The sequence below is a fragment of the Eptatretus burgeri genome, chromosome 1 (genome assembly GCF_056783735.1).
Source record: "Eptatretus burgeri isolate ZD-2024b chromosome 1, Ebu_testis_v1, whole genome shotgun sequence".
NCBI lineage: Eukaryota > Metazoa > Chordata > Myxini > Myxiniformes > Myxinidae > Eptatretus > Eptatretus burgeri.
The window spans coordinates 118439881-118453543 of record NC_140961.1 but is presented as its reverse complement, the minus strand read 5'-3'; the positions used below and the strand labels follow the sequence as shown (position 1 = coordinate 118453543).

General features: G+C 38.8%; 1 protein-coding gene across 1 annotated transcript in view; it reads right to left on the bottom strand.

Annotated features, from left to right (window-relative positions):
* Nucleotides 1-9908, bottom strand: part of LOC147035269 (extracellular calcium-sensing receptor-like) — a 29152-nt gene extending 19244 nt beyond the window's left edge. The window contains exons 1-3 of the mRNA XM_085865186.1: nucleotides 9449-9908; nucleotides 3121-3653; nucleotides 2712-3008 (exon numbers count right to left, since the gene is read on the bottom strand). Of these exons, the coding sequence (XP_085721312.1) occupies nucleotides 2712-3008; nucleotides 3121-3653; nucleotides 9449-9626 (1008 nt within the window). The 5' untranslated portion in view covers nucleotides 9627-9908. The remainder of the gene's footprint in view (nucleotides 1-2711; nucleotides 3009-3120; nucleotides 3654-9448) is intronic.
* Between the last annotated feature and the right edge of the window lie 3755 nt (nucleotides 9909-13663).

Here is a 13663-nt window from a genome sequence, read left to right as displayed (position 1 = left end):
CTCATAACCATCACTATCAGTTCCAGTCGATGCATTGAAATCCCCCAAGACTAGAAGTGTATCTCGTCTGGGGCATTGATCAACCACAGACTCGAGCGTGGCATAGAATGCGTCCTTCATGGTGAGATCACTCGCCTCTGTCGGAGCATAAACAGAGACCAGGGAAATGACACTGAAGGAGTGACGAATCCTTAGTCTCATAATATACTCGTTGACCGGTGTAACCTCAATTATGATTGGAATCAGCTTACTGGACACATCTACAGCAATTCCTTGGGAATGATAACCATCAGAGCGACCACACCAATAGTTGGTGTAACCACCCAGCATGATCTCACCGCAATTTGGTCTCCAAACCACAGAGAGTGCTGCAATACCGATGTCCAAACGCTTGAGCACAGATGATAACAGAGACAGATGATCATCCTCTCTTAGGGATAGGACATTCCAGGCACCCTCCTGAAGGGACCACCTCAGGTTCACCCAAGTAGACCGCCGTCTGGTGGAGGACACCTCAGCACCACTCCGACACACTCTCCCGCAATCTGACCCGGGAAGTTACCTCATGGTTTCCCTCCTATCATCCAAGATTGGGGGTCCCGAAAGCTTTGCCCCAATCCTATCATCCAGTGAGCTGCCCTGCGAAGGGAAGCTGCACAGGTGGTACTCCCATGGAGTGGGTTTTCAGATTTATTTGCGTTTTTGTGTTTTGCCGAATGAACGGCTTTACGGTGGCTGGAGTGCATATCCTGCCACCAACCTCCTAATAAGAAGTAACCCAACTGCAGGAGGACGTCCGCAGACACAGTTGGGCACTCGATATGGAAGGCCGTCGGCTCACAAGGAGCTCCTCCGCCCTTTCACAGGTTTTGTTTTTAATCCTGCTGGGTGTCCATATCCAAACACGCTCCTCACCATAAATCCTGGTGGAGGAGACGGTTTCGTCGCTGACAAGCCGGCCATGGAATAGGTTAGTACAGATTTACATGATACCTGTAGCAAGTCACAGATATAATCTGGACTGACCTGACTTACAACCATCACAGGAGATTCCAATAATGCGAAAAGCAATGGTTTCAGCAGCATGAATTTGAGCTCGGTGTGAGGCAGGAGTACTTCCCCAGAGGGGAGAGCATTACTCCTACAGACTGCAGATGAAAGCTTTGTAAGTGGTTAGAAGCTCAGGTGTGCCAAGGAAGGACTTTGCACAATCTAGGATGTCAGGTTGGTGACTGGCGTTGGAGACCAGCTTGGAGATGTGGATTTCCCAAGAAATGTTGTTACAGATAGTGAGGCCCAAAATTTTGAATAAATGGACTTCTTCAAGAGGATTGTTGAGAAAGTAGGTGGGGGGGGTCCAGATGGTCCAGTCAGAGAGACAGAGGGAGGGTGTGCAATTTGTCAGGCTTGAAAGACATGTCCCAAATGTTTGACAAGCTTGTGATTTTATCCAGGTCTGCAGAAAGTGAAGAGGCTGCTGCCTCTCGACCAGAGTGATGAGAGATGGTGCGGCAGAAGGAGGAGTCATCAGCAAAGAGATAAAGATAATTTTCAAGAGAGTCTGAGAGATCATTGAGGAAAACGAGAAAAGGCACAGGACCAAGACACTGCCTTGGGGAACTCCAGCCTGGACAGGATGAGGAGATGAGAGCATTCCATTAAGAGCCACACGTTGACCGTAACAGGAGAGGAATTCCGTGAGCCATGAGTGGAGATTGCCTTGGACACCAAAAGAAGAGAGTGAGCAAAGCTGGGTGCCAGGCAACATCGAAAGGGTACCATATGTCTGGTGAGATGGCTCTAATCTCAAGTTTGGCATTTAGGACCTCCATCCAATGTTGGGAAAGCAGAAACAGAAAGTCCAGGTTAGAGTGACCTGTTGTGAAACCAAATTGATTATTGGAAAGGAAGCCATTACAGAAGAGGAAGGATTTAATGTTGGACGCGATGATGGATTACATGACCTTTCCTGATGATTGTGAGCAGGCTGATTGGTCTGTATTTGCAGGGATCAGTTTTTGCACCTTTTTTATGCAGAGCAGAGATCTCTTAGACCCTTTATATCCTCTCAGACCCTTTATAACCCTGAAAACACTGACTAATTTATACACTTCAGACCTTCACTCATTTGAGACTTTTTAATACCCTGTAGACTCCTTTGACCTTCAGACCATTTTTAGAAATTTAAGACCTATAAGACCCATTCAGACAATTTCAACACCTAAGATCTTATATTACCTTCTTTAGACTCCTTCGACCTTTTAAAACCCTTGAGACCATTTTGACACTTTCAAACCCTTTAGACCTTTCATCCTTCAGACCATTTGACCTTAACACATTTACAACTCGACCATTCAGACCTTTCATTTGGAATCAACGACCTTTCTTTTAGTACATCCTTCCATTTATTTACCACACAAAACACACCACACAAAACAAGTGCCGGCAAGGATCTACAATCACTGATTGCTCTCTCTTGTTTTTTTTTGTTTTGTTTTTTTCTCATTCTTCTTCCGACACATCTTATGTCTTCTTTGACAAAAATGCATTTTTAAAATCTCTGTGCAATAATAATCAGTTGCGGTATGAGTAAAAACACTTAAACAATTAGCTCAGTTGATGTTCTCGAGGTCAGAAATAAGGAGGGGATGCAATCCCCATAGTATGTTCTAAGATGAGCATGAAATAAATAAATAAAATCTAATGCTCACCTGCCAAGATGAAAAGTTATTTACAAAGGCACAACTTCCATTTTCAAAAGGACCATGCCCAGGTAAACATGATTGCAGGTCCTGTAGTGCATATGCGATAGCATAAACGGCCATGTAAGTGTTGTAAGCAAAGTCAAGATGAGAAACTTCGGTCAGTGGTGTTTTGATTTGTTCCAAATATTCAGAACCTGCACAGGGCTTTCCTTGTTTTCCTATATTAATCAGATAGCAATGAAAAGTATATTCCCAGAAGTTCAAAAGGAACACATCAAGTGAGCCATCAGGTATTGTAGGAAGCTGCAGGGTGATAGATAATGGCATGGTGTGCTTCCAAGTTGTATTTAATGACATTGATCCATACAAGTTTTCATGTATCTTTTTCATTCATTGTAATGCACATTTATTTCACCTTTTGTGTGGATTTTGAATCCCATTGGTAAAACAAATTTTCCAGTGATTTTGTGGAATGTTGTGATTCACTGCTCCTTTGCATTAGGTTACATGAACAACCATTTTTTGATGATTTGTGTTTACAATTCTGAAGGAAAATACTGATCCCTGTCATGACTTCAGCATTTCTCAAGTTTGACTTGAAAGATTTCTCAAAGCTTATGTTTTCTTTTGTGTTCAAGAATACTTCAGCAATATTTAATAATTTATTACCTCTTCCGTCCTTGTGAACACCTTGTTGGTAATCTTGTGGTCGAAGACTGATGAAAAACTCATACAAACCTGGCACAAATCCCTTTTTTTGTTCGAATCCTATAGACCCATCAAATATGCGTGCATACCAAGGAACTTTCATGGCTGGAGTACTCATCCATCCAATTAATGTCGTCTCGGTGTTGTTTTGTGATAAAAGCAATTCAGCAAGTGAATATAAGTTTTTACTGTGAGCTATCACAAATATGATGCGGGCCTTTGATTCAGCGATTATTTTGCCTTGAAAACAAACGTTGAAAAGCAAGAAAAAGTGCATGATATTAAGTAATTCATTTTCTGAGGAGCATAAACCAAATTAGACATGTTTGCTTCAAACATGTCGTCACATTACAAAGCAGTTGAAGCTGGAATCTCAGCATCAAGTACAATAATTTTAGAATTTTTAATGGTATGGCCAAACAGATCAATGCTATTTCTTTATTTCCACCCTAACAACAATCTTCGACATCATGATGTCACTAGTATGCCTCCGCCCACATTTTTACATCATTATGTTTGGTGTACCAAGTTTGATTTAAATCCCTGAACGCAGATTTTAAAATATTAAGTAATCCTGGCTGCCAGACCATGTGTCCCATCAGGTTGAAATTTTACACATTTATACCACATGTCTACAAGATCATAACTGTGACATTTCACATTGATTGATGAAGCAGTTCAAGAGAGATTTTTTAAAAGAATTTCTTTCAAATCAATATGACTGCCAGCCTTTCAATATGACACCAATTAATTATTTGTGAACAACCTGGTATTGCCAAGGTTTTGAGAACATGTACATGAAGTTTCCCTTCAATCTGTCAAGCCATTCTGGAGACAAAAGTTTTAGAATGTTTATTCTTCATAAAAATCATCGCTGCCAAACCATGTGACATGTGACATCAAAGGTGGAGAACTTTTTTCCTCCTGGATCAGCAATCATATCTGTAATGTTTCACCTCAATCTTTTCAGCCATTTCAGAGATTTTTGAAGGTTTTATGTCAACAACAATAAGACTGCCGAACCACGTGACTGATGATGTCATCAATTTTTTTGCCAATTACAATTTAGCCCAAGATGACCCTCAAAATTTTTCATACTGATTGGATAAAGCATTTGACACATGCAAGTATGACGTCATAACAAAGCCACATGACATCATCAGCAAATCGCACTTGTTTCCCATGGGAAGTACTTCACATGTGCCAAGTTCAAATTTTTTCAATAGAGCAGTTTTGGAGATACAAAAGTCAAAAGTTTTTCTTTTTTTCCAACATGGCTGACACACCACATGACCTATTACGTCATTGTTATCACATAAACATTCTACATGAGTAGTTGCATCCATGGTGAAAATTTCATAAAATTAATTCTATTTCCCACGCCGCTTTGATATCACCCCGCTTCTATCGGACACCTGACCCACGACGTCCTCTTTATCAAATCAAATTCAGAAAGGGTGGCTGATCACGCCTTTGGAGTTTCCTTTTGATCGGATAAGGTTTTTTGTCCAACATGTCTGTGAGACCATGTGACCGACGTTGAAATTTTCAACAAATATTCCGCATGCCGAGTCGATCATATTAAAAAAATAAATTATTTCTCTGAAACTATTGTGATCAGCCTTTCAGTGGGAGGCATTGAAGTGATGATCCAGTACTGTTGCTGCAAATATTATATTTTACAATGACCTCATCAGTCACATGATGTGGCAGCCACGTTGGTTTTAAGGCGATAAGTGAACAATTATTTATCTGAAACCATTCAACCTATCAATACTATACTTCTCAGTTATGATCCACTGTGCTTTCTGAATATGTTTGACTTTAAAATGGCATCATCAGTCCTGTGGTGTGGCAGCCACATTGGTTTCAAGGGAAATATTAAAAAATTATATTTCAGAAAACGCTATGGCGATCTATGCGAAATGCAGTTGTGATCCACTGCCATTGCTCCATGCAACACAAAATGTTTCACTTTGATCTGATAAGTGGTTTTGGAGAAAAGGTTTATTAAATTTTCGGTTTTCAAACTAACATGGCTGCCAAACCACATGACCGATGGCATTGAAAAGTTGGATTGTGTCCAGGATTTTGGAGAGAATCACGTGTGTGAAGTTTCATTTTTGATCGGATAAGGTTCATTTTTCTATCCAATATGGCTTCCACACCACGTGACATATGACATCATCATTTCCACACTGATGCGCTATATTGTTCGATGATAATTGGTAAATTTCGCTTTGATTGGATAAGCAGTTCCAGATAAACCATTATTTAATATTTTTGTTCAATCAAATATGGCCACTGAACCACGTTACATCAATTATTCCTTTTCACCTTCAGATCCCCAAGGAATGGTGAATAGGTGTGTTTAGTTTCCACTTAATCTGTTTAGCAATTCTGAAGAAGAAGATTTTTGAAGGGTTTCGGGTAAATCCGAAATGTCTGCCAGACCAAGTGACTTATGATGTTATGGCTATCCAACCTTATTCCAAATAGCTAGTCGATCATTTACTTGCAGTTGTCACTTCATCTTTAAAGCAGTTCTGGAGAAGAAGAATTTTTTCCTTTTTTTTTTTTTTTTACAATATGGCTGCCAAACCACATGACTGATGATGTCATAAAAATTTTTCTGTTGACCAATCTATCTCTAGATGAACCTCACAAATTTTCATACTGATCGACTACAGCATTCCACATGTCAAATTTTGACCGGGATACCACTTCACCGATTATGTCATCATCAAATCACTCTTATTTCCCATGCAAAGTAGTTGTCAGGTGCCAAGTTTCAATTTTCTCCATGGTGCAGTTTAGTAGATACAGAGGTCCAAAGTTTTTCCGTTTTTCCAACATGGCTGCCACCCATCCTTAAGGCCCAGTCACACCTTGACGTTTTAGCCAGCTTATGCCGATTTTTGGAAAATTTGTCTAAAACGCTGGTACACGTCGAATACGTTATGGGTAAGTTTTGATAACATTGAGAACACGCTGAAAAACACTGCCATACGTCGTTGTACGCTGGCTTTAAACGTTGTACTTTTCGGTTGTCCTCAAATTTTCCATGCTTGAAATTTTAAGACTTATGCCAGCGTATAACTCACACACTCAGCATAACGCTGGCCATTAGTTGTAGGCACGTCACGCGATCGTTGACACATGTCGACACACGTTACTTGTGAGTTACTCATAAGTCGAAACACGTCGAGGTAATGTTTAGCGTACCCGAAACTTATTTCTAACCTATGAGTAACGTGTTGTACTCACGTTACGTGATCGGTGACACACATCGACACACGTTACTTTTAAGGTGCTCATAAGTCGAAACACATCAAGGTAATGGTTAGCGTCAGTGTTCCAGACCACCTGGTTTTTTTTTTTCTTCCTTCCTTCGGTATGATGGTGATTTTGACACTTCGATTTCTAGTGCGGTTATAATATAATATAATTAATAGGTTGTCGCTCAACGATTTAAATCATAACCGCACTGTACACTGAACACTGTCATACCGAAGAAAAAAAAACCCGGGAGTCTGGAACACTGACGCCCACCATTACCTTGACATGTTTCGACTTATGAGCACCTTACAAGTAACGTGTGTCGATGTGTGTCAACGATCACATATCGTGCGAACAACTTATTCCCATCGCATGCGGAGCGTATATCCTACGGCAAGTACGTCGTAAAATTTTCAACATGTTCAAAATTACAAGACGTACTCCACTTACTATGGCGTATGATAGCGTACTTTAGCATTCTATTCACGCATACCAAACTTACCCATACCGTATTCGACGTGCGCCAACGTTTTAGACGCATTTTTAAGAGGTCGGCATACGCTGGCAAGATCGCCAAGGTGTGACTGCGATGTTGACACTTCCATTTCTGCAGCAGTTATGATTTGAATCGTTGTGCGGCAGCCTTTCCATAACCTACGCCACGTCATCGTCAGCGATGCGTGCAGCACGCTATGCATAAGTTAGACTATCGTTGGGCATAGGTTGTGAAGGCCGACAACAGGTTCAGCATTCGTTGGTATAAGTTATCTATAACACAACGAAACGTTCTGTGTCCGTTACTAATATGTTATGCATAAGACCAAGTCTTTATGAATACGTCCGAATCTTTAAAAAAAAAACATCAAAAGTTCAACGTAAGCCAGCTTTTTACATACATTTTAATACGTTGCCATTGCTGGCTAAAACGTCAAGGTGTGACTGGGCCTTTACCTTTGATGTCATAATCATCATTAATAAAAAAATTTCTGCGTAGTCGCATCTATCGTGAAAATTTTGTGTCATTCGGATAAGCGGTTGTAGAGAAAACAGAGAAAATTTGCATGGAAGAACTAGGTAAGTTTGGACGGACAGACGGAGAGACAACCCGAAAACATAATGCCACCGGCGACTTCGTCACTGCAGAGCAGTGTTTCTCAACCGGGGTTCCCCGGAACCCTAGGGTTCTGCAAGAGGTCGCTTGGGGTACCGCGAAAAACAGTAATAAATAGGCTAATGTATTTTTGAGTAGTTTTTGTTTGATTTAATACTCGTAATTTTACGATACACGGACGGCATATTGTTGGAAACTCCTTGGTTATCATAATAGAGGCTTCAACCTCTTATATTATTTGCAATTATAACAACCATAGGGTATGTATTTAACGATGTCTATATGGCGCCAGTGTGAAACCGCACTCACTGGTTAGGGAACGTCCTGTACACGGCGGATTCGTGTATCATCGAGTGACTGACTCAAGTACGGGACGCATGCATGGTGTCCATTTATCTTCTCTGTGCATCCTAGCGCGGTGTGTGTGTCTCTCTCTCTCTCTCTCTCTCTCTCTCTCTCTCTCTCTCTCTCTCTCTCTCTCTCTCTCTCTCTCTCTCTCTCTCTCTCTCTCTCTCTCTCTCTCTCTCTCTCTCTCTCTCTCTCTCTCTCTCTCTCTCTCTCTCTCTCTCTCTCTCTCTCTCTCTCTCTCTCTCTCTCTCTCTCTCTGTCTCTCTCTCTCTCTCTGTCTCTCTCTCTCTCAATCTCTCTCTCTCAATCTCTCTCTCTCAATCTCTCTCTCTCAATCTCTCTCTCTCAATCTCTCTCTCTCAATCTCTCTCTCTCAATCTCTCTCTCTCAATCTCTCTCTCTCAATCTCTCTCTCTCAATCTCTCAATCTCTCTCTCTCAATCTCTCTCTCTCAATCTCTCTCTCAATCTCTCTCTATCAATCTCTCTCTCTCAATCTCTCTCTCTCAATCTCTCTCTCTCTCTCAATCTCTCTCTCTCAATCTCTCTCTCTCAATCTCTCTCTCTCTCAATCTCTCTCTCTCTCAATCTCTCTCTCTCAATCTCTCTCTCTCAATCTCTCTCTCTCAATCTCTCTCTCTCAATCTCTCTCTCTCAATCTCTCTCTCTCAATCTCTCAATCTCTCTCTCTCTCTCTCTTCAGCTTTATTTGTTTAAGTTTTGTTTATCAAGGTACATGAGGTGTGTTTTTTTATTTAAAAAAGTTTTTTGTGAATTAAAACCTCAGTGTGAGGTCTCATAAACAAGCAGTATGGTTTTTTTTTTCTTTGCCAATAAATTTGACAAAAAGGGGGTCATTTTTTCCTACAACCAGGTATCTGAAAAAAATATATTATATTTACCACGTAAACTACGATAAAAAATAAAGAGCTCGATATTAATAATGGTATATAATAATTTTTATGCAGGGGTTCCCTGAGAGATGAAAACTATTTCAAGGGTTCCACAAGGGTAAAAAGGTTGAGAAAGGTTGCTGTAGGGTGTAGACATAAAATATATCCCCAAAATTGATTTTGAGCAAATCTTGAGCAAATTTTGAGCAAACCTAACAGCTTGAGCATAGATGTCCACAATTTGGTAAATAAATAATCCCGTAAAAGAGTATATGAAATTTATTAACTTGGTTATTGTTTTCCTTGAAGGACGATTTATCATGTCAAATAAACAATGAGTTTAATTTTCCCATTTGGGAAACATTCCGCACATATCTGCATCGCTTGAAACAAAATATTTCTCACCGACAGTTTGAAGGTTTTTAATGCCGAGTTCCTCCTGCCAAAGTGCACTAAAAGCAATGCATATTCCATTGCGTGGTCCTTCGTTTAGGAACTGAATCAAGTCATTTCTGCCAAATTCATCATCCACAGCCACCACACCAACATATACCCAACCAAAGTATCGCACCAGCTGAATCATAGCTGTTACAAAATGAACATCACTTGGATATGTATGAAGAAAGTATGGGAACCTCTTTTTATCACTGAGACACTTGCAAGCTCCACCATAACTAACCTGGAATTGTACGTGAGAATGCGACAGTGATGGAATATTGAAGTTTGTGCAAATGTAATATGGACGTTTTGCAGGAAAATTATCCCATTGTCATGAAACTGTTCGCAGACAACATACTTTTCCATAATTGCCAAAGATGAGTGCAAATTTTTGTATTCATCTTTTGCTCATTAAGGAAATGTTCATTGAGAGAAAGTTCTAAACACACACACACACACACACACACACACACACACACACACACACACACACACACACACACACACACACACACACACACACACACACACACACACACACACATCTTTGAATGCCTCCACAAATCTTAGTTCAATAAAGATGAGAGAAGGGAGAGAGGAACAACAAGGTAACTGAGAAGGTATTTAATTCCAGGAATGAAACCAATGATGCATAAGAAAGGCAGATTATTAAAATTAAATGGTATTTAATTTAAAATTCAATTTTTAAAGGCTGCAGAAGAGAAAAAAAGAAGTATCTGAGCAGTACCATCCTCAGAATTTATTTTTTTGTGTTTTATAAAGTAAAAAATATACTTATGTTTTAAATGCTCCTTAAAACTGGTGGCTCTCTTTAAAAACGATCCTGTTGCATAAGGCCCAAACAAATTGTAGTTTGGAATTAAAACATCTCTTCCCCAAAGACATCAAATTAGAAACAATGTTGATGCAGTGTGCATCATAGTTGGATACAGAATTATGAGAGGGAGAGAGAGGTGACGGAAAGTATTGCAACACAATGCTCGACTTACATGCTGCCTGTGTTTGAATGGACACTATTTCATGGAACTATTTTATATTACCAGTGGGGTATGCTCACACATTGTAAGCAACAAAAAAACATGCTTCCCCATTGTCTCAGTTCGCTCACCTGCATTTGTTTTTTCCATTTATTTATTTTCATTTATTTATATTTTCATTTATGGACGCTTTCCAATGGTACTTTGATTTTTCGCGGTGTTTCGGTTTTGATAACAATCGGCAAGCAAAACTACCATGCTTTCCCATTGTCTTGGGTCACTCAGCCACATTTATTTTGTTCATTTATTTATTTTCATCAATTTATATTTTCATATACGGTTGCTTTCAATGGTTCTGTGATTTTTGCTGGTGTATCGGCTTCGATGTCTATGTGCACACAAAATTATTGTGCTTCCCCATTGTCTTGAGTCGTTCACCTGCATTTATTTTTTTCATTTTTTCCCATTTTTGATGAGTATATATATATATATATATATATATATATATATATATATATATATATATATATATATATATATATATATATATATATATATTCATTTACGGTTGCTTTCCAATGGTTCCATGAATTTTGTCAGTGTACTGGCTTTGATGTCCATGGGCACCCGAAATTTCAGCTATCTATGCCACCTGCAAGGTACCAACATTAATATCAGTCAGTCAGTGAGTGTCAGTGAGTGTTGAGAATGAGCTTTAAATATGCGATAATAAAAATCTTTACTTTTCTTTAATCGAGTGCTCGGGGAAAGGGCAAAGGAATTGTCTTGAAACTCAGTATTTGTGGGTTCAAATTTCACTGGAGGCACAAACAAAAATCAGTGTTATGAAGAAAATGGAATCAACTTTCCAGATTCACTGAAGTAATTTTTAAACAAATGAAAAACTAAACAACTCATTTGAAAATAAATGAAAAAAATGTCAAATAAGTTTTTTTTTTTTTGACAGTTTGTCATTATTGAAGATTGCAAATAATGCTTAATAATATTTTTCTGGATGTTCAAAATACCACGATATTGTCTGGATTTTCAAAATACCATATTTTAACAAACTGTGCAGCACCAATGGACAGTAGTGACAGGATGAAAATTAAAATAGGGAGCTGTTTCGACCTGAGGAAGCTTAAACTGAGCCAACAATGGGCTCAGAAACTTTAGAATGTTTGAAGTATAATCTCCAACAACCACACGTGGAGTACAGAAACCTTCAGGTCCCACGTCTGAGTCGATTCTTTTCTTCACAAACCACAAGCTGATCTCCAGAGCGATTTGGATTGAAAAACAAGAATCATAGATATCGAATCCAAGAGTCATGTTTGGGAGGAGAGAAACGTTTTTATTGATCTCTTCAATGGCGAATATCATTGTCAGAGCCCATTGTAAACCTTGGGGATGAACTCTGGTAAAGAGAATATAACGTTGTTCAAATACATTCAGAAAAAAAGTAAAATCAATAAGATCATAACTTTCATCTTAAACATCCTGATTGTGCAATTATAAGACTCCTCTGGTGGATCCAAATACTGTTTTGACTTGAGGGTTATAATTAAAGCTCAAAATGACTTTCAACCATTTGCCCCATTGCAGAGTTTGTTCATAATTTTTCATCTGTGAATATTAAAATGATGGGTGAGCAATCTATTCCCCTAAAATCATTCATGTTAGGAATTTCTACATTATTTTTATTATTATTTTGTATACAGCCTGTGGTTGCTGGTTGCAACATTGCTATGAGAGTGGTTGTGCCACTGATGCAGTGCCCCCTGTTTCCAGTAAGCTGGTAGTTTTTGCCAAACTCGGAGGGATGATAGGCTGATTCCACCCACCTGGTGTTATTTAACGTACTGACATGTGCTCGAGTTGAAGACCCTGAGGTATTAAGCCGGCCAACTTAACTGTTAAGTCAACAGCAGGCTTTTTCGTTTCTCCATCGTTTTGGTTCCACATAAAAATGTATTACGTCTTTCACTTTATTTTTGCTCTCAATGTAACACAATTGCTGTTTTGTAAATTTCAATGTGGAAAACAATTTTAAAAGTGAGTTGAAAAGAATATGATTTTGAGTTTGAAGAACTTATGGTTGTAAAAAGTGTGAATTCCTTGGTGCATTTCAAATGTAAAAGATTTAAGATCAGTTTTGTTGTAACATATTCATCCTTGCCCCCCTCCTTACCCTATTCTCAAGAGAACTTTCACAATCTCTTTCAAGGTGAGCAGAAAGGCGGGAGGGGGGGGGGCATCAAGCGGTAGGTTCATGTGTGATCATTTTTTAAATGTCAAAAAAAGACAAGGCATAAAACACTCAACATTCCTTAGTTTTTTCCCTGAATGAAAACACGTTAACATTAGTATTCATATTATTGTATAAATGCATACTTCACAAAAAAGTAAATTTATTGTTAAAATTACAGGTTTATTTACGTTTCCTTAAAGAAAGAAAACAAATGAATGGCTAAAGAAAGACAAGCAAGTTATAAACCAGCTGAATATACCAAGAGATATACAACCATGCACATACATGTGCACACACACACCACACACAAACAATAATTTTTTTACACACTTGCTGCCCATTGCAAGTAGTACTTGTTCAAACAATGAATAGGAAAATTAATGGAACCTCAAAGAGATATACTCGTAATAATCTTTGCATATAACTGAAAGCAAACTTTTTACTAGTGCCCATTTGTGAGGGAGACAGAAGAGTGATTGATTTTAAACAGTACAGAAATTGAAAGAGAAAACAAAAATGTTACCCTGAACATATGGATGAATGAGGACTTTCTCTCAAAGATGTTTCCTTCACCTGCAGGGAGTTATGAATCGGAAATAACCCTGCAATAATAACATCCCCACTCCGGAACACACTTTTCAGCCTTTTTCCAGTTGGAGGGTCACACCACCCTCCACAGGAAGGGATTATGAACGTGCACAGCAAAATAGGAAACCACATTTGAAAACCTCAACTGGTTATGGTAACATTGGTGTTTAAATAGACCTCAATATAATGCAGACTGTGGTGCATTCCAGTGAAAAATATAATGAAGTCTACTTATCATTATATTTGTGAAATTTATGAATTGCAATTATACAATGACAATGTGATTTATAATTAATTAATCGATGCTTATTATAAGCAACAATGTCGAATTGAATTAGTCACCTC